Genomic DNA, 22,967 nt, shown 5'->3' with positions numbered 1-22,967 from the left:
ATAATTCATTTTTAAATATCTCACATAAAATAAAAACTAAAAAAATCTCCCATAGGTAAAGAAACAACAGACAGCAAATAGACTTTTGGTGTTTATGATTTACAGAATGCCCACAGCCTCTTGGACTGGCCTGTGATTGCACCATCTTAATTTTATAACTGAGAAAAATGAGGCACAGAAAGCTTACAGATTTGAAAAATTAAAGTTCCAGTCAAGCTGTTACTGCTCAAGGTGATCATGGACTTTACCATGGTTTCAAATCTACTTCTTAGTCCACTCTGCTGTAAGTTTATATTCATTAGTAAGTGCAAAAGAGATCAAAATTTGCCTATTAAGCTAGCTCTATCATCCTATGAAAACACAGCACACACTCCTACAGCAGTGGCATTGTTCGGTCACTCTACAACCAACATTACCTTTATCATTTTCGTAGAATAGGCAAAGAAGAAGAGCAAATTTTATTGATGATATATTCATTTAAGAAACATGTGTTAAGTCCCATTTTTTGCCATCCCTTAGTGATATTAAGACACCATCCCTGCCAGCTATAGATTTTACCACTTAGTTGAAATAAAATGTTTACACTCTATTTTACCAGGGAGCATTTCCATGGCTCACAATGATACATAAAATTATTTAAAAGTAGATGAGTACTGGGGGCGTCTGGCTGGCTCAGTCAGTGGAGCACACGACTCTTGATTTCGAGGTTGTGGGTTCCAGGCCATGTTGGGTATAGAGATTGCTTAAAAATAAAATCTTTAAAAGAAAAGTAGATGAGAATTTTCTAATTTAAAATGACTGAACACATATACTTGTTTCCCTTACTCCTGAGACACCATTGAAAATGATGGAAGATGAATATTTTTTAAAGGAAATGAAAACTGTAAATAGTGAGTGAAGAAAAAACCAACATCACATAAATTATTTCAAAGCATTTTTAAAATAAAAGAATGAGATAAAACTCTTATTAGTAAAACAGAAGCAATGTAGATGTGAAAACCAGGGTAGGGGAGAGAGAGAGAGATTCAACAAGAAATGATAGATTTAAACCAGTTCAGTGACAAAAACGATCCAGAGTGACAGCCATCCAGCAAGATTAGAAAGCAATTAGACAAGTTAGAAGAGAAGGCCACTGGGCTAAAAGAAGAATGGTTTTTAAAAGAATAGAAGAAATTTCATGAGTAAATACTATCAAAAGATAATAATATATTGGCAGGAAATAGTAGAAAAGGGCCTTTTACTTTTTATTATAAGCTCTTCTATTGTATTTTTATGAAGAGGTAAATATCTTGTATGATATAATATTTTTGAATGGAATTAAGTATAAAAGAAGGAAAAATAGGACCGAGAGGCTGAATCATGAGACTAAGGCAATAAAAAATATCCAAATATATATCCATGTGTGTTTTAGCAGCAGAATTTACAGGTGTACTCCCTGACAATCTTCTTAAAATGACCGCTTGAAAGCTTATCAGATTCTTTAGCAGATATGTGAGCCAGAGTTAGAACTGGCATTTGCTTGAGAAAACAGAGGTGACCTGTTAGAGACACCTAACACAACAGAAATTTATCCTTCCTCTGCTCTCTGATGAACTAAATGATAACCTTTCAGGCAGGAATAAGATGGCCTTTACTGAATTATTTCAACCTCATCCTAATGCATTGCAAATAAAAGTACCATGTGAAGCCCTAGGATTTACTCCATGTAGTTTGTCAGAGGTAGTTTGAGTTTCAGATACTAACACGAAGAAGAAAGTATGTGTTGTCATTTGGGTCTGCACAGCTTGGTTCCACTCCATTACCTGGACAGCAAAGTTCACTTTGGAGCTATGGAAAGAGACAAAGGGAAGCACATCTAGAAAAAATGTTACTGAAGACTGGGGTGACCTTTATGCTTAGCCAGAAAGGAATGAGCAATTCTCCAAGCATTCATATATGAGTCTGAACAACATATACTTTCAGGTGACATAAAGCTTGACTTCAAAGTGACTCATTCCTACTGCTCACTGCTAGAGCTTTGAGAACATTAAAACAGAATATGAGATAAGGTTCTTGGATAACTGGGACTCCACTGAAGATTAAATATTACACAATGGATTCAAGAATCCTCTTACCTGTCTCTTATAATAGCTCCGTAGGACCAGAAATGAGATCAAAGATCAGGCACAGGTAGAGTCGAACAAGAAAAGAACTAAATTTACACACTTTTATTAACAGCCTATTTAAAAACGTGCTTCAAAGAAATAAGAAAAAAATCATAAAAGGAGACACTGGGATATTATAAGACAGCACTGTGATGGTGATAAACTGTAACTTCCTGCCGTTTTTGACAGTCGGCATTTGCAGTGCTTTGACAGAGCTTTGCTCTCTTTGTATGGCTTGCTAAATGTCCAGTGTGCAGAGGTTACGAGCATCTCACTAAGTGAGGGTGATACATCTTCAGGTCTAACAGCATTCTCCATGTAAGATGATTCATGAGAACTATTCTCCCAGTGCATTTGACAAAAACTGCCTCATCAATCTGTGTTTTAATACACTGCTGCTTTGCTATCTATGAATTCATCATCAGGAAGTATTTATTAGAAATATGGTTGATGGCATGCTTACAGTGAACCACCAGCATGTTCCAACTGTTACAATGCTTCCCTCTGCTTAATCCATCCTTTATCACAGGACCACTAGATTTAGTTATCTATTGAAATATACTATCCTGTCAGGTTGAAACTTAACTGATCACCTACAAATAAAAAAACCTTAAAACACTTAAGAGCGGCATTCATGACCTTCTACTATTAAGTATCACCTAGCTTTTGCAGAATACACCCTATTTTACTTCTTCATGAATGTTAAGATACACTAAATTAACATACTTGATAATACCCAAATGTACTGTGTACATATTCATCTCTGTTTCTCCCCCAAACTGTTCTCAGCCTATAATGTTGCTCACAATACATTTTCCTTCATTCAAAATCCTTCTAGGGCCTTCTATGGATATCTCTTTTCTTAATCCTTTCCCTAAGTAAGACCTATTCGCCCTGTCCTTGCTTTCCCTTTGGTATATCATTTTCACTTTTACAGAGCCTTGTCTGTTTAATAATATACTAAATAATATAATAACATATATTAAAATAATATAAAATGATATAATACATGTACATAATATATTAAAATATAATATTTTCTAATAGTGAGAAGTATTTGCCAAACTGATCAAAATATATTGGAGCAATTATACTTTTACTTGGGGATAAATTGACAAAATATTTTGGGTTTAGTAGTCAACCAGAATGATACAATATTTAGAAACTATGTCATGAGAGAAAGGTTGGAAGAATAGGTGATATGTATTTGGAGAAGGATATTGTAAAATGAAAAATATCAGATCACTTCTAATGTTCAAAGGACAGACATTCTATGTTTTTGAAATATTATTACATAAAGGACAGTGTATTCGGTGGTCTGGCATTAATCTTGTTTTCAAGAGCTGGCATAAAGTGCAAAATTCAGAGGCCAGTTTTAGCTGAATTTAAGGAAGAGCTTTGTTGCCAAACTCTTAAAGATGAAAAGGTCTGCCTTGCAAGGAGCTGCACTAGCAGCTGAGTGTGTATAAACAGAACTTGCATAATCATCTCTTAAGACTACCACAGAAGTAATTCTTATGTAAGACGGCCTGTGTGATTTCTAAGTTTCCTTTAAATGCTAAGATTCTAAGATTCTAGACATGTCTATACTAAGCTTTTCATTACAGGATTTGACAGTACATGCTCCTGTGTCGTGCACCTATTAAAACTGATTTAGATCTGTACTGAATAGCCAACAGCCCAATAAAGAATCACACAACATGACACGAAATAGCATCCCTATTAGATGAGGAAGATCACATTAGGATGCTCTCTGATATTTTAAGACTCAGTTTCCCATTCACCTGGTCTTAATTACTAGTCTAGAAAGTCTCCAGGAAAAAGAAAAATCCAATCATGTATCTGTAACCCTTAAATATTTAAAAGTATACAAATAATACAACAGGCTGTATGAGATCATGTTTTAGGAAAAAAAGTTCTGATCGCCATGTCGAAAGGGGACTGGACAGGGGCAAGTGGGACTCAGGGCCAATCACTTGTCTTTTGAGATTACCAAGGTGAGAGGTTAAGGAAGATTTAAATGATGACAGGAGAAAAAGGTGAATAGGAAAGGACATAGACAAAAAGTACCCTCCCCTTCTTTTCCATTATTACTTGGCCTGCACTACTGTGGACTTGCAGCATCTCTGGGCTGAATTGCTACAAAAGTCTCCTGACTTCCCGCTTTTCCAAATTCTTCCTTTAAAATTATTCCACACAATAGATATTTATAGAATGAAATCATGAGCAGATGATGTCAATCATTAATTTTTCTGTTGTTCATTTCTCATGAGTTATTCTCCTCAAAATACTCATTGATTCTCCATTCTTCATAAAATACAGTTTAAATGCAAAGTCGCTCCTATTTTGACCCCAACCTGTCAGATTCCTCAAGCTTATCTTTCTTGCCTATGTTGTATCAACCCTTTACATCAGACTGCCTAGACTCGCTACATATTCAAAATGCAATATATGCATTTTCACCTCTAAACCTTAGCTCTGTTGTTTCCTTCCTTATGTCTCTCTACAGACCAATACCGTGTCATCCTTGAAGATCTAGCTCAATTTTCAACTCTTCCATAAAAACTTTTTAGCGTTTTTAGTCATACACTATAATCCCCTCCTCTGAACTACAAATAATTTCTGTCTGTAAAATTTATTTAGTCACTTATTTAATTGATTTTAATAACAGGAAATCACTGACAGAAATAGCATGTATTCTCTAAAAATCATGATTGTCTTTCTCAGGTGTAATTTATGTTCACTTTTTTGTCTTTTACTTAGTTCCTCTCTGGCTATCTTATTCAGATTTGCATAAAAGTATTTTTTTAAATAAGGCTTACTGGTGGTTGCTTGAATTCAACTTCCTTCCTTCCTCCCACCAAAAAGTAGTTAATACATGCCAAGTATAGTAGTATAATATTTCGAATTATATGCCAGCCTGGTAGCTTCATAAAACATGTTTTTTTAATCATGTTTGACTTTTTACTCCAAAGCATATTTATATTTCCATTGACTCTGCTTCCCTGAGTCTTCCTGTAAATTTCTTTTGTGGTCCCCAAATGTGACCCATCACAGCCATGTATGTTAGCACTGCATAATTTTCTTAAGATTAGCAGCTGCAGCTGCCTGATTCTATTAATTTACTCATCAACCTATGTTAATATTATTTTAAAATAGAAACTAGCCTTTTTAACATGGCATATTGTATGCTTGTTAAATAATTTGCTTTGTTTTCTACTGTATATCATGGCTATTTGAAATAAATATTTTATATTTAAAATACCATGTCTCCAATGGTAAAATGTATAAAATGCAGGAAGTAGAAAAAAGAAAATGTTACCATAGTCCTACAACTCTCGCATAATTGTTCACATTCCAATGCATTTCTTCTCTTTTTTAATACATTATTAACATAAATGTGATCATATTTTACATTCATTTATATCATACATATTTCACTTAACATTATATATAGCCATTGCCTATATTATTACAAACTCTTTGCAAACATCACTCCTAAGAGTTGAAAGAACACTCATCAGAGAAACAAGTTGGTGTTGCAAGGTCCTTCTTTATGGGGCTCTGTAGTCTTTCTCTTGTCATGAATTCTGAGTCTGAGAACCAGCTCAGCACCTAGAAAACTAGGCATGGTATTGTAATTTTACACTGGGATAGCCGTCTTCATTCCTTTTCATTTGTTTTGACTGAATATTTTAAGCATCACTTATCGTCTTCTCATCTCTCTTTCCCATAGGAGCACCGTTGCCCTGTAAAGGCCAGGCCCTTAACTGCCACTTCAGCCTTGCCCCTCATTGTAATAATTGCTCCCAACACACTTCTGATGTTTAAATGCCATCACCTGGCCAATATTGTTTCCGAATCCTACCACCCCCATTGGTCAAGAGGTCCTTTTACTGAGTTACTCAAATGTATGAGCTCTCTTTTCCCCATAGTTCTTTCGATTTCTACTTCCTCTGAATCTTTCAAATGCCTGAGATATTGCATCCTCTAGCATATGCTCTTGCAAAAGTCTCCCATCCTACTTCACCATAAGTGAAAGTTTTAAGAACTGCACTTCTACTATATGCCTTTAGTCCACCCAGAACGAGTGATATGATCCTCCTTGCCAGCCAGCCTGTGAGTCATTTAGCTGAACTAAATGTCATTCTTGCCATGGAGGAGCTTATACAGCTGAGAACAGTGAGGAGAAATATGTATACTAATCACATCTATACCAGTCTCTTCATGTGGTTTTAGTAGAAAATATTTGTGATATTCCCAAGAGTGAAAATCTCAAGAGTCTTACACCACAGGAGTAAACTGATGAGTTCCACATGCCATAAAGCACCCATACTTATTATAATCATATTTGACCACTATCTTACAGTCTGGAAGGACAATGGTAGGGGCTATAAACTTCTAAGAGAAAATTGCCTACAGTTTGTCTTAGAAACTGGGAGGGGGGGGGTCTTTCTTCTCACATAATTTTAGTTGGTGAGTTTTGTATGATCTGCCAAGTTAAGCTGATTAATTACATTACATAAAAATAATATTACAGTTTAAAGGAATAACCTTCTTGTTACATCAGTTTGCATAGATTCTCTTCTGGAGTACAGGGCAAGAAGTACATGGCCAGAACCTATTTAACCAAGTGCCTTTTCTGACTAGGTATCATGCCAATCTCTCTCATATTATATCTTGTTTAATTCTCATAATAATACCAGGTAGAAGGTATTAATCCCATTTTTAAATATGTAATAACAAAGACTGGGATCAGTTAAGTCGTCTATCTAAAATTGAAATCTGGATGTGGCAGAGGCAAGATTTAAGTCCAGGAATACCTGATTCTAAAATCTGACCTATTCTGGCAATTGTCAGGAGACGATTTTGCTTTCAACCATATACCTTATCATTGTTCTCCAAACAAACAGTGCCTTCTAGAGAAAGCAGATAATCAGAACATGAGTTTTCCAGCAGTTTGCTTGAGTGAAAGAAACTGATCTCTTTCTTCCTTATATGGTCTCATGATGAAACACAAATTATAGCATCACTTCTCCTACCCTAAATCCAACTTAAGAATGGTTCATGTTCTTTTTTTATTATTATTATTTTTAGAGAAAGAGAGGAAGAGAGAATGTGTATGTGCATGTGTGGATAAGGGGCAGAAAGAGAGGGAGAGACAGAATCCCAAGCAGGCTCTGTGCTATCAGTACAGAGCCCCATGTGGGGCTCGATCTCATGAAATGTGAGATCATGATCTGAGCTGAAATCAAGAGTTGTTCAATTAACTGACTGAGCAACCACCCAGGTGCCTAAGAATGGCTCATATTCTTAAAATTAGGTTATAAATAACATGTGGGAAGACTCCAAGAAGAAAGGAAAGGGAAGGCATAGTTCTAATTCCAATGCCAATACATGAGCTTCCAATAAACAATGCCAAAAATAGGAGTTAAATAATAAAGGAAAAGTCTTAAAAGGAGAACCTTGAGCCACATAAAAAATGAAGCCTTAATTCAAACACATAAACCATAAGACTCAGAATAATGAAAGAAATATTTACTTCTGCTGGGATTGTGACCTATTCTAGAGGTAGATGGGCTTACTTTAGAGGCAGTGATAACTAGAGAAAATCAAAACTGGAAAGCATAAAATTACAAACCACAACAATGGAATTTCTAGGAGCTCTCCATGGTGCTACTCAATTCAGCCTCAGCCTCTTTTGATGATTTTTATGCAGTACTGACGTCACCTTAGCTCATCTTTGGGTTAAGGTCTTTCCCAGATCTAAAGATTTATAAAACTAGAAAACAGCCTTATATTTACAAAACTATGATTTACAGCAGAGTGATTTGACTCTTCTTTCACTAACTTAATCACATCTCTAAGTTTAGCACATAGCAGTAACCCATTATGATGCTGACCATCTACCTTGGTTGAGATAGCAGACCTCAGTTACCACTAAATGTAGTTTGTTTGCCAATTCTGTAGCAATACATTATTGTCCTGTGTGGAGTAGAATATGCTTTCCTTATCCATATTAGCAGAGATAATGGGCTGACCAGAGGCATCTCTTTGAAATCTTTTGATGGGGCACCTGAGTGGCTCAGTCGATTAAGCATCTGACTCTTGATCTCGGCTCAGGTCATGATCGCACAGTTGGTGAGTCCGAGCCCTGTGTCAGGCTCTGCAATGACAGTGTGGAGCCTACTTGGAGTTCTCTCTCCCACTCTCTATACCCCTACGCCCTTGTGCTCTCTCTCTATCAAAATAAATTAAACTTAAAAAATAAAAAAAAAGGTTCTGAAATCTTCTTTTGAAACCAGGTGATAAAGCTGCCTATCTGTCTGAATCACTACCCAGTTGCAAATAAACCCAGCTTTCTGCGCTTCAAAGTTTTAGTTTAAGTAGGCCTATACTTATTTATAAAAAACTGTAAGTAAGTATATTCTTTAGAATTTTGATTTTGGAAATAAATTTACTCTATATTTCACCTCAGAAAAAATATCTCTGGGAATTTAGATTGGAAAACATAATAATAACAACAAAACTACTACCTCATGAAAGAATAATTTCTCTCTAGACCTATATGTAAAAGTAAAAATATTATGCCTCCTGAACTTTATTTCTATCATTCTGTGATCATAAACCTGATAATGACTGGCTTTAAGGCATTACTTACAGGCATTTAAAAAGACTTTAAGGCATTATGGAGCTTCCAAGTCAATATAGCAAACTGAATGAGCTTAATGTCCTCACCTCCCTCTATAAATTTAAATGATAGTAAACAGTTCGAACAATAACAAATTTATAGAAAATTTATACAAACGCTGTAAAAGAGGCAAAGTAACATTATTAAATCAAGCATTTGATAAAATTTTAAAAGATGAAAAATACATGGGGGTCTGACTTCTACTTCCAAGAAGATGGGATAGTCATACTTTTCCTTATTCTTCCCATTAAATATAACTTTAAAAACTGGGCATTATATGCAAACCAAACATAAGAAGACTATGAAAGTAGTTTCTAACCAGCTAGAAACTGTAGGACCCAAAGAATGACCTAGGTCAATTCCCTGGTTTGATTTTTGCCTTATACATTTCAGACTTAGAGCTCAGGAAACTGGCACCTGGAAATTCCAATAGGCACAGACAAAAAAAAGCCCTAACAAAAGCTTGCCCTCACTGGGCAAAGGACCAGGAAAGGTATACTCACAACATACAAAGCTTTTAGGCAACAGCTACTTTACTCCAGCTGTACACCACAGGGAAAAGAAAACAGAAGAAAAAGAAAAGAGAAGAGAAGAAAAGAAAAGAAAAGAAAAGAAGAGGCAAGGAAACGCAAGGAAATGCAAGGCAAGGAAAAGAGAAAAGAAAAGAAAAGAAGAGAAAAGAAAAGAGAAAAGAAAAGAAAAGAAAAGAAAAGAAAAGAAAAGAAAATCATGTGACCTCACCACCATCCATACCAACAAAGGGGGAGAAGGAAGCCTGGAAGTGGCACATTTCCAGGCTGTTATGAGGCACCCCATCCCCCACAGAGTAATATCAGAGCAGGTTGAGTGAGCAGTCAGGACTTTCATTCTCTATTCTATCAACATTAACACCCTAGTTGTGAGATGCTATAGTATTTTTACAAGATGTTATCACTGAGGGAAACATGAGATTTCTCTGTACTGCTTCTTACAACTGCACATGAATCTACAATGATCTCAAAACAAAATTTAAAAGTTTAATAAGAAAAAATACATGTGATCATGAAACATTATGATATGCAGAGGATTAAGACCACAGACATAAAGTCCATGCTATAGAAATACAAGAAAAAGGATCAGAGAAAAATTCAGAGGAAAGAATAATAAAAATGTTTCTTTTTCTAACTAAAAGGAATAATAAAAAGTTTCATTATGATCTGGTACACACATAAAAGATCTGCTCCCAAGAGCATGCTTGCAAATGCCAAAGGTGAAGAAAATCCTAAAATCTTTTACAAAGTGTAGATACCTACAGAGCAACAAAGGTTTATCTGAAGCCAGCCTTCTTATAAAAAATAATGGATGTCTAACAACTATGAAATAATGATTTCAAAGTTCTAAGGGAAAATTATTTTGAATTCACATTTCTATATCTAGCAAAACTATCAACAAGTGTGAAAAACAGAAGAAACACATTTAAGAGAATGCAAATACTCTGCCATTTTACCTCCTCTGTACTCTTTCAGGTAAAACAAACCAAGAAACAAACGAGGCATATAAATTGCTAGCCCTTTACCTAGGCAGAACTAGTCTGGTACAGAGTCATATAATGAATTGTAGGAAAGATGCATTTATTCCATTGTGCTTGAATGTAGCAATTAAACTTCCTTGAAACACTGTCTAATTATCACCTCTTACTTTCAGAGAGCATAAGCAAACACTTAAAAAAAAAGTTATTTTAGAGACTCAGTTTTCTAAAAGAGAATACAAGATGTCCACCATTCCTCTTCTTCGTATGATCACAGCTAACCTACATTTCTTCACCTCCTTTATAGCTATGGGTGTCTACTTGGCTGTTTTTTCTAGCCAATAAAATTTGAAAGAAAGCAATGTGCACTGTTTTCAGGTCTGTCCCAAAGAAATATATAATGTGTGATTCTCCATGCTTTTTCAACCTTTAGGGAAATAGAATGGAATTGAACAAAGTGACCCTGAAGACTATACCTAGAAAATGGCAGGACAGTACGGTGGAAGGAACGTGGGTCATTGATTCACTAGGAGAAGCACCTTATTGGACTGCGTGGCAAGATGTTTGAACCAATGTACACATTTTGATCTGTTTGTTATAGCAGCTATTAGTACCTTATGTAACTACCTCATATTGGTTCACATCTTAAAATTCCAACTAATTGGGGCTTTGCAAAATGCAGTCAACTTTAAGCTATAGAAACACACTGTTATTAACTGTGCATCAAATAGTATTCTAGGAGGCATTCTTCTTATGAATTTATTGTGGTTTCTCTAACTGCAGCTCTTTTCAGAATAGTTATGATGAAGGATAAAGAGTATTTTATTTCCAGATAAATCTTAAGAAAATATAGCAAATGGGAATGCAAGCTGGTGCAGCCACTCTGGAAAACAGTATGGAGGTTCCTCAAAAAACTAAAATAGAACTACCCTACAACCCAGCAATTGCACTACTAGGCATTTATCCACGGGATACAGGTGTGCTGTTTCGAAGGGACACATGTGCCCCCATGTTTATAGCAGCACTATCAACAATAACAAAAGTATGGAAAGAGCCCAAATGTCCATCGATGGATGAATGGATAAAGAAGATATGGTGTGTGTATATATATATATATATATATATATATATATATACACATATATACATATATATGTATATGTGTGTACATATATACAATGTGTGTATATATATATATATATATATACAATGTGTGTGTGTATATATATATACACACATTGTATATATATATATATATATATATATATATATATATATATACAATGTGTGTGTGTATATATATATATATATATATATATATATATATACAATGTGTGTATATATATATATACACACACAATGGAGTATTAGTCGGCAATCAAAAAGAATGAAATCTTGCCATTTGCAATTATGTGGATGGAACTGGAGGGTATTATGATAAGTGAAATTAGTCAGAGAAAGACAAAAATCATATGACTTCACTCATATGAGATGAACATAAGGGAAGGGAAACAAAAATAATATAAAAACAGGGAGGGGGACAAAACAGAAGAGACTCATAAATATGGAGAACAAACTGAGGGTTACTGGAGGGGTTATGGGAGTGGGGGATGGGCTAAATGGGTAAGGGGCACTAAGGAATCTACTCCTGAAATCATTGTTGCACTATATGCTAACTAATTTGGATGTAAATTTTAAAAAAAGAAAAAAGAAAAAAAAAAAAAGAAAAGAAAATATAGCAAGAGTGCTACCCATGGAAGAGACAGAAGAATCACGTACCTCCATGATTTGGGCAATATGGTACCAGAATTTTAAAATTTACAAAAACAAAAATGACACCTCAATTTGATATTCCAAAAAATTTTGATTTAGATGTCCATGAAGTTATATTTATGAAGGTAAAATGGCTAAACATTTGAAAAATAAGCATGTCAATTTTATCAACATCTGTAGGAGAATCTGATGACACTAGGGTCCTAATATTTCCCCAGAATTATTTAGTAATGACTGACAAATAAAAATTGCATATATTTAAGGTACACAGCAGATTATGTTACATACACACATTGTAAACTCATTGCCACAATCAAGCTAATTAACATATGTTTCACCTAACATAATTACCGTGTGTGTGTGTGTGTGTGTGTGTGTGTGTGTGTGTTAAAAACACTTAATGTCTACTCTCTTAGCAAATTTCAAGTATACAGTATACCACTACTAACTATAGTCACCATGCTGTACATTAGGTTTCCAGACTTATTCATCTTATAACTGAGACTCTGTATCCTTTGGCCAGCATCTCCCCATTTCCCTCATCTCTCCGCCCCTGATAACCACCATTCTATTCCTGTTACTATGAATAATTTTTTTTAGATTCCACGTATAAGTGAGATCATGTACTCATTCGTCTTTCTGTGCATGGTTTATTTCACTTAGCATAACGTCCTCCAGGTTCGTGCATACTGTTGCAAATGGCAGAATTTCCTTCTTTTTTAAGGTTGAAGAGTATTCAAAACTAATTTTTTGAAAGGATAAGTGAATGTTCATTTTGCAGTTTAGAATTGAAGAGAGTAAAAAAATAAAGTGCCATTGGGGAAGAGGGATATATCAAGATGCATTTGCATTGACACTAAAAAGAATAAAAGAGAACTTGCACTTACTCATCTTTTTGTTCTCTAGTTAAGGACATGTCTAAACATAGCAAATAAAATGAAATGCAGAGCAGCTCATACGGTTCGTTCAGTTTTTCATTACAGATAATTACTTTCTATCCATTTATCATTATCTCACTGACTCAGACCAAAAGATTGCTATTTGCTTCTTTCCATTTTGTCACTGCAATTATTTGGCCATTTGAAGCAAAATGATAAGTAGTCTCTTCCTCAGTAGTTGAAAGTGTACACGTAGTAAATTTTATTGATAATACTCTCTACTTTAAGTCAGTAAATACGTGTTGAATAACTCAAGAGCACCAATCTCTTCATTTTTGTCAAAGTTGACACCTACTTCCTACAATGACATTTTAAACAGATTTAGCTGCTAATCAAAAAATAAACAGCAATTTTGGGGCACCTGGGTGGCTCAGTCGGTAAGCATCTGACTTCAGCTCAGGTCATGATCTCATGGTTTGTGAGTTCAAGCCCCACGTCCGGCTCTGTGCTGACAGCTCGGAGCCTGGAGCCTGCTTCAGATTCTGTGTCTCCCTCTCTCTCTGCCCCTCCCCCGCTTGTGCTCTGTCTCTCTCTGCCTCTCAAAATTGAATAAATGTGAAAAAAAATTTTAAATAAAAAATAAACAGCAATTTTAATACAAGATAATGATATATACATTTATATATACATGTATGTGCTGTGTGTGTGTATATGCATAGAATTAACCTAGCCCATTATCAAAGATTGTATAATCCTTAGCTTGCTTGCTGAACTAAATATTATATATAGCTTTTACATGCCTATTGTCAGCTTTTAAAAAGACTTCCAACGTCCTACTTCTGGGGACTAAACCTCTCAGCCAAACCACCACATTATCACACCATGAAATAAAGCAACTTCAAGGGTTTCACTCATTTGTTTTAGGTTAAGTAACAACTGAAAGGAAGCACACTTAGCTCAGACAGCTATGCATGTGATGAAGAAAATGTCACTTTTTTTACACACTGCCCTTGTCACTGTTTCTCAATATGGTTCTGCCTGTGCATACACAATGTGGAAATAAACTCTCCCACCTTCAGGCTGTCTGAATGAATGCAGTTCATGAATCTGTGTTCATTTTTAAAAAGACAGGCATTGTTTCAGCCCTCTCCTATCAATGCACCATAATGCTGCCTTAAGTTTACAAGGTAGCTTGAATGCAAGAAGTTTCTGCTGCTGTCCAAAGCACTATAAGCTTGCAAACTATTGGCAGGTTAACAATCATTGCAAAGAACACTGTTGCAAAGCACAGAGCCCTTTTGTTTTATTAGGAATTCCTAATTAACTCAATATCTCACTGAGTTCTTTTTGGATATTCTCTTAACCATTCTACACACACACACACACGCACACACACACACACACACACACACACAAACACGTGCAATTTGGAAGCTGCCAGAAATTGTAGGTAGGATTTGGAGGACTGCACAAACTAATGCTGGACTGAAGTTAATGGGGCTCGTCACCCGCTAGCCTTGGACAGTGATGTTCCAAGTCATTAGCATGTCTTCTGTTTTTGGCAAGCTCCCCCTGGTAGGACTGGGCTTCCAAACAGTCAGAGCCAGAATTTGTAGCAGCAGCACTTTCTGCCTTCCACATGAATGACTAGAGCTCTCAAAGCTAGCAGATTGGTGACCGCTTCTAACACTAGACCCTTTAGACAGAAGAAAGGGCTGCCATTAGGTACTGTGAATTGATTACATATTCTTTATTCTTTCACAAGTCCTACTTATTAAGGGCTCTTAAAATATCTGGCACTGATTTAGGCATTTTGCGATGGCCCTTACATCTGAGTCTTAAGTAGAAACTCAAAGAGCTATTCAGTTCCTTGTTACAGCCAACCCCCCTGACAGCAAGCTGCGCCTTGACTACATTATGTACTTTTCAGCAGATGGAGTTTGGGGATTCCTGTGAAATTGTGAAACAAAAGCACTGAGACACAGGAGAACAGAGCTGGGAGGGAATAACAGATAGATATATCCAAAGAACAACAAACAACACAGGTAGGGTTAGGATAAGTTAAAAAAAATGACAAGAGATTCTGGATTCATAAGAGTTTGATTTTTTCATTACTAAAGAGTTTTAAGAATGCTAGTATTTTAGAAAAATAGGGCAACAATGACAAAAAAATATTAAAAAGGACATTGCTTCACTGTAAATTCAAGCAGTCTAAGCTGTGCCAGGTATCTCCAAACATTTCATGTTTTAATTGGCTTCCCAGGGCTACAAGTCACATCCACTTAATCGTGTATTGATTTTCTAAGATGCTTCCTGTTACTATGACTACCCCAATCAATGAACTTCTTATAAGTAGCGAGATAATTTTCTTTCTTGTTTCTTTCCAATGAAGTCTGAATAATTTATTTCCACAAAAATATCTGATGTTGCTTCTCATCTATCAAGGAGCTACATTATATTGGTAAAATTGTTTGATGCCTCTCATTTATTTGTTTATTTATTTATTTAATATTTATTTTTGAAAGAGAGAGAGAGAGACCGCACACATGCGAGCAAGGATGGGGCAGAGAGAGAGGGGGACAGAGGATCCAAAGCAAGCTCTGTGCTGACAGCAGAGAGCCCTATGAGGGGCTCAGACTCACAAGCTGTGAGATAATGACCTGAGTCAAAGTCAGACACTAAACTGACCGAGCCACCCAGGTGCCTCTGATGCCTTTCATTTAAAAAAAAAATTAACAACTCAGGCAACAACAGATGTTGGCAAGGATGTGGAGAAAGAGGAACCCTTTTGCACTGGGAATGCAAACTGGTACAGTCACTCTGGAAAACAGTATGGAGGTTCCTCAAAAAATTAAAAATAGAACTATCCTATGACCCAGCAATTGCACTACTGGGTATTTATCCAAAAGATACAAAAATGCTGACTTGAAGGAGCACATGCTCCCCAATGTTTATAGCAGCACTATCAACAATAGCCAAATTATGGAAAAAGCCCAAATATCCCTAGACTGACAAATGCATAAAGAAGATCTGCTATATATACACAATGGAATATTACTTGGTGATCAAAAAGAATTAAATGTTGACATTGGCAACAACGTGGATGGAACTGGAGGGTATTATGCTAAGTGAAATAAGTCAATCAGAGAAATACAAATACCGTATGATTTCACTCATATGTGGAACTTAAGAAACAAAACAGATGAACGTAGGGGAAGGGAAGCTAAAATAAGATAAAAACAGAGAGGGAGACAAACCATGAGAGACTCTTAAATACAGAGAACAAACTGAGGGTTGTTGGCAGAGTCTTGGGTGGGGGATGGGCTAAATGGGTGATGGACATTAAGGAGGGTACTTGCTGGGATGAGCACTGGGTGTTACATGTAAGTGATGAATCACTAAATTCTACTCCTGAAATCATTATTACACTATATGTTAACTAACTTGGATTTAAATAAAATTTTTAAATTTTTAAAAAAATTAAAAATAATTTACAGATTCTGCACAGAGAAAGCATACAGAATTATCTTGGACCATGATCATGAGTGGTTTATCAATCTGTGGTTGTGTTGATAAAAGTTTTTTTTGGCTATGAGAAAAGTGCCTTTCACGTGGGCCTTCATCACAGGGACTGAGAGGCTGACAATCACTCAAAGTGGATGCTCACTGGGAAAGAAGAAAGTGGTTCTGCCACTAGGAGTCAAAGAAAGTGCAAGGCCACGGGCCAGCCATTTGCGACTTCGTTAGTTAGAATTGTTCTCTCTACCCCAAAAAACAAATTGTATATTGTGAGGATTTTGGCATGGGGGAGGGAAGTCACTCTAATCTGAGCCTACCCACTTTTTCTGAAGCACAGCCCTAGAAACAATAAAACAAGATTCAGGAAACACATTGGTCTTTGGAGTCAGACAACCTGGACTCAACCCTTCATGTCAGGTGAGAAAAATTGGTTAAGTCTCTTAAACTTCTTGAAGTTTCATTTCCTGTCCTATAAAATGATATCAACATAGTTACCACCACGGTAGTATGGAAGCTCTCTAAAATTTTTTTTTATGTTTATTTTATTTTTGAGAGAGACAGACAGGGCACAAGAAGGGGCGAGGGGGAGAGGGAGACACAGAATCTGAAGCAGGCTCCAGGCTCTAAGCCGTCAGTGCAGAGCCTGACGTGGGGCTCGAACTCACCAACCATGAGATCATGACCTGAGCTGAAGTTGGTGCTCAACTGACTCAGCCACCCTGAATCTTGTTTTATTGTTTCTCTACTTGAGACATCTTTCCAAAGCAGAAGAGTGACCAGGTCACTTTCCTGTCCCAAACCTCCCCAAGTCTGGAGAAACACAGGCCAAACCACATAGGGTGCCATCCGCTACCCCACTGAAACAGTTCTCAGCCAGTCTTTCTTTGCTCATCTCTGATCATTTGCCTCAATTCACTTCTTGGTCTAGTTTCCTCAAAACAGATTTGTCATGTACTTTTGACCCCTTACAGCTGTGTGTTTGCTCAAAACACCTCCCCAAAGTTTTCCTGTCTGACAGGTTCTTCCTGTCCTCATCCACTTAGTAAACTCTTGTTCATCCATCCAGGCCAAGGATATCCACATATTTGCTATCTTTCCCACTGTGCCTGGAGTTTCTCCCCCAAAAAATAAAGATTAATTTTCACCAGGTGAAACAATTTCGTTTTTCATTTGGTTTCCAACATGAACAAATATTTTATTTGGCGTCTAACGTGAAAATATCTAGATGTTACTTAACCACACAGTGAAGTGATAAAAAAAAAAAAAATGCAACCTGTGTATTGAAAACCTGAACACTAAAAGCAAAATGTGATGTTATTCAGATTCCCAAAGTCAATCAACTTTAAGTCTTCACAGTCTAAGTAGTCACTGAATTGTAAGAAAAACAGCACACTTGCAGAAAAACATGCCGCCTGACAAATTAGCTTATCCACACCAATTACTTTGAGCATTGCTATCACCTCCTAAGCAAAAGATGTATCATTTCTAATTTAATACTCTAAAATTGGTATAAGTGAATGGACTGAGATTCAAACAAGGTGCGTCATTTGCCCAAGTATTTAATATGTAGCATTGTTGTCATCCAAACCCAGGTCTATCTGCCTCTAAAGACCATTCTATTTCCACCCCTGTGCATTATCTTTCTATTGACATTGCACTTTGATCATAGGTGGATCTTAAAAGCAATGGTCTATGTGTCTTTTTCCCAGGTGTCAGGTGCTATCTCTAGCCAGATCATTCAAAATCCTCTTTTGCTTGAGAAAAGGGGGGGTTGGTGTGTGAATTTAGAAAGGTTATACAATCACTTGAAAAGGAAAAGAGATGGGGCCTCTTCAAAACACAATTACATCATCCTATTAACAACACACATAATTAAAGTAAGTTTTCTTCCTGGCACTAGACCCATTGGTAGCCTTTCTTATTTTTGGTTCAAGTACCTTGAATATTTGTTGTGTTCGCCTAAATAAAAGTAACATATTATAGCAAGATTATAGCATGGTATAAATTCTCACTGAGTTGTTACAAAATATCCTATCTCTTCATTTCCCTGACTAGGTTCATTGGAAGGGGTTTACTATTGTGGTAGTGGTGGTGGTCTTGATGAGGGTAGTAGTTGTATTTAGCAACCTGATATTGTGTATATATCTTACTTCAAACTTTTTTTGGACTTACATTAATCTCAAAAAAAAAAACCAGTTTAAATTGATGCTTAGAGTGAAACATGTATCAATACGCAATAATATGTCATACATAATATATGCAAAGTAAAACAGAGTCATGATTACGAAAGCCGTAAAAAAATGTTACTTCAGTAGAAGACTATGAAATGTCCCATGCCCCAATGAATGGAATGTTTTTAGCACATCTTATATTCTTATTCAGAATTACTATTGTTTTTAGATCTAGATATAGAAGTAGTCATAGATACAGACAGAGACAGAGATACAGAGCATTTAAAAATCAATCTGAACTTGAGAAACATCTAGTTTAAAGATTAGTAACATGTCAAATTTATTCCCAGAAAGAGTTCCTTTAGATGGCTTCCCAGTTGGCAATTAGAGGAAATCAACTCTCTTACTCAGTCTGGGTCCTGGGAGAAAGGTAAGGGGACTGAAACATTTATGGGAAATAGAAACAAGGCGGGTCCCTACGTGCAGCCAGCACAAGGGATCCTTCCCTCTCCAACACAAACACAAAGATTTAAATTGACGGTAGCTCCTGTTGTGCTGACACCTAGCACTTAAAGAAATTCTGATAGTAGCCATGCTTATAGGGAAGTTCCCAAACATGTCCAAGTTGTCAGTTTTCTCTCCTGGAATGGCTTACAATGTTACTATTAAATGACTCCAAAAACCATGTAAGTTGGTAAATAGCAAGATACTGAGTCTATCCTGAGATGCTTTTTTTATTTTCAATTTCTTACAAATAATATGAGTTCTCCAGTCCTTCATGTAGCTGAAGGCCTGCCTATCCCTAGTGCAGAAAGAAGACGACGGCAGGTAGGGGCACCTGGGTGGCTCAGTCAGTTGAGTGTCAAACTTCGGCTCAGGTCATGATCTCACAGTTCGTGAGTTTAAGCCCTACATCGGGCTCGCTGTTGTCAGCACAGAGCCTACTTCAAATCCTCTGTCTTCCTCTCTCTCTTTCCCTCCCTTGCTTGTGCTCTCTCAAAAATAAATAAAACATTTTTAAAAAGCTGAAAAAAAAGAAGATGGCAGGTTAAAAAAATTATAAAAGGCTAGATTACCATTATGTGTTAAGTAGCATGGTTGTAGAAGCCAATTTTCTTTACAAAGTGACACTTTATTTATTTTTTTTAAATGTTTATTTTTGAGGGAGAGCAAGTGGAAGAGAGAGAGAGAGAAAGAGAGAGAGAGAGAATCTCAAGCAGGCTCCTCAATTCAGTGCAGAGCCCAACATGGGACTTGAACTCACCAACCGTGAGATCATGACCTGAGCTGAAATCAAGAGTTGGATGCTTATCGGACTGGGTCACCCAAGCACCCCACAAAGCAAAGGACACTTTACACACTGCTGACAACAGGGTAGAATCAGGAGTGATTCTACATGATATACACATTTCCAAACATGCTTATCCTATGTCCTCTCCCAACACCTATTATCTATCTCTATGGAGTTTTAAAAAAGGTGTTGTTGAAGAAAAGGCAGCAGCAAGTCTGACTCACCAAGAGCAAGTCAGGAAACCTGCATCAGGAAAAACCTATATAGAGAAAAAGGATCAGTGTGTCTCATTCACTTCAGAGGCAACATCCAAACTGTGAATTCAATTTGGTTATGATGTCCTGCTGCCTGGAGAAGAGGACCATTTTTATTGAGTCATCAGCCATCAGTTTAGGTGCCTACAGACACAGTCAGAAATTCCTATGGAGCAGAGGTCTGCATGATTTTGGCTCTTCAACATAAAAAAATAAAGTCTGACCTTCCAGCCTAATGAATGACAAAGATATAATTAGTTATTTTAAAACGAGTGGTATTTTCAGTGGTAAAAGTTACAAAAATTGACTGTTGACTTGCAAACCTCTAAAATGCATGTTGAATACACGGAAAGTAAACAGTAAATAATATCACTGAAGAGTTACTTCTCAAATCTTTTTTAGGAATTTAAAATTTATCCCATAAATATCGTATACAAAGTACCATAAAGCAAACTACAGAGAGCAGAAGGACATCCTAAAAGTTAAAAAGAAATTATCACTAGTAGGTTTATGACATGTCACTAATTAATAATTGATTTTCCATTTTATAATTCCTAACCAGGTAAGTGTCATTCCCTGGAAGAAGCAGCATTCCTATATAAATTCAATGTGATAGGCTTTCCACCAAAAATAGCAACAACAACAACAGCAGTAGCAGCAGCAGCAGCAAAAAAATCCCCAATTAAGTCTAGAGAAGTAATTCAAAACAGTTATTCCAAATCTTAGATATCAAAATACATACTGACCGATTGCCTTTCTAACAGCTTTATGGGCAACACAAAGATATTAATAATCATATCCTCAATTCATCAGGTTAAATTGAGTAGTAAAGCAAATAGTTACCTAATTAATTAATACACACAGAAAAAGAAAGAGAAACAAAACAAGAAAGCTAAATAGCTAATAATTAAAATCGAAAACGTGCTCTTTGTTCTGCTTCTCAAGATAAAAATCTCCAATTGGCACCCACATTTATGTTTAGATGTAGTAAGATTTGCACTCAGTATTACAAACTCCCATCTACGAAAAGGCCACATCTTTCAACTTTCCTTCTATAATCCTTTGTCCAGTTATGGTTTTAGTGCTTGTGCTTAAAAACTATTTTTAAAAAAATGTTTTTATTATTCTTTTTTAAATTTTTTTATTTTTAATTTTTTTTTAAGTTTATTCATTTTTGAGAGAGACAGAGACAGAGTGTGAGCAGGGGAGGGGTGGAGAGAGATGGAGACACAGAATCCAAAGGAGACTCCAGGCTCTGAGCTGTCAGCATAGACCTTGACGCAGGGCTCGAACTCACTAACTGCAAGATCATGACCTGAGCTGAAGTCGGACACTCAACCAACTGAGCCACCCAGGCTCCCCCTTTTATTATTCTGTAAGACATTTCGTCATTCTAACACATCAGATGAGAGAAATCAAACGTGAAAGACTGAGAAACTGGGTAATTTATAAATCTTTACCTGAAGGCCTTCAATAGCCAGTCGCAGCATGCTTGGTGTAAGTTTGGAGGCTTGCTTGAAGGTGAAGTTACTCCAGTCTATGATCAAAACAAATCCATTCACTTGAAGCTCAGGATCTTCAATCATAGCTTCTAAAGAAAGTAAGATGGCACGCAAAATATCCACCAGTGTGTACCTATCAGCAATAGAAATGTACTGCATTAAATTTGACAACCACTTTCACCAAAACTATAGATAGTGTTTACCACACTGTAAATTTCCTTTAAGATACCTCAGGAGTCTTAAGATTATTTTATTTAAAAATCTTCTCCTAAGAGGACATTTATTTACTGCACTCAGGGGACATATTAGAATTTAACATGTATTCTACCAAACCAAACTAAAATGCTTTTGAAAACATACACTGTTTCATATTTTACAACCATTTCTTTACTTCCAGGCCTTCCTATGATTTTCTAAAATCTCATTTCGACTATCCTGAAAACTAGGCATGGTAGTTTTTTAAGCAGCTCAGGAACACTCTCAGTAATTCTAACACTTTGTACCTTCATATTTCCAAAATTTAAAAAAAATGAGATTTGAAGAAATTTCACCAATAAACAAGAACACTAGGGTTAAATAACACTAGGGTCTAAAACTGTCAACAGATTTTAATTACTTGTACTGAGTTTATGTCATAAAGCTGCAAGAAAAGAAAGGTGATTGAGTCTTGATCTTTTTCAGCCTTGCACTTAGCACAGTGCCTGGCACATTGGAAGAACCCAATGAATGCTCTTTATGTTGCTGTAAAATGGGAGTAGACTAGAGCACAAGAACACTAATTGTGGAGTAAGACACAGCCTCAGTGAAGGCAGCAGAAAGAAGAGCAAAAAAAAAAAGGCAAATTTGAGAAGTATTTTAGAGATGAACTTGTTAAAATTTGATACTTGATTAGATGCTGAGACTAAGATTAAAGGAAGAGTAAAAGATGACACACACAAAGATTTTCTAGCCTCAGAGCCTGAGTAAATGGTAAAATCTTTAATCAAAATCAATAATGCAAGAAGAGGATACCTTTGGGGATAGTTGGAAATGTAGAGTTTAGAATAAAACCCATTGTATGAGAAATATGTGGTACACTCAGAAAGATATATCAAGTAAATATCTGAAAAAGTAGATCCTAAACTCAGGAGAAAGCTCAAGGGTGCAAATTCCAGAGTCAAAAACATACAGATCTTAAGTTCAAGTAAGTGAAAGGGTAATGTAATCAGAGCTGAGAAGAAAATGAGATAATTATTCA

At 36.2% G+C, this 22,967-nt stretch overlaps 1 protein-coding gene across 1 annotated transcript in view; it reads right to left on the bottom strand.

The window, feature by feature from the left end:
* Positions 1–22,967, bottom strand: part of CLVS2 (clavesin 2) — a 63,251-nt gene that overhangs the window by 29,657 nt on the left and 10,627 nt on the right. Inside the window, exon 2 of the mRNA XM_042937399.1 lies at positions 21,689–21,863. Within this exon, the coding sequence (XP_042793333.1) occupies positions 21,689–21,863 (175 nt within the window). The remainder of the gene's footprint in view (positions 1–21,688; positions 21,864–22,967) is intronic.

The sequence above is a fragment of the Panthera leo genome, chromosome B2 (assembly GCF_018350215.1).
Source record: "Panthera leo isolate Ple1 chromosome B2, P.leo_Ple1_pat1.1, whole genome shotgun sequence".
Lineage (NCBI taxonomy): Eukaryota > Metazoa > Chordata > Mammalia > Carnivora > Felidae > Panthera > Panthera leo.
This window is presented reverse-complemented; position numbering and strand designations above follow the sequence as displayed.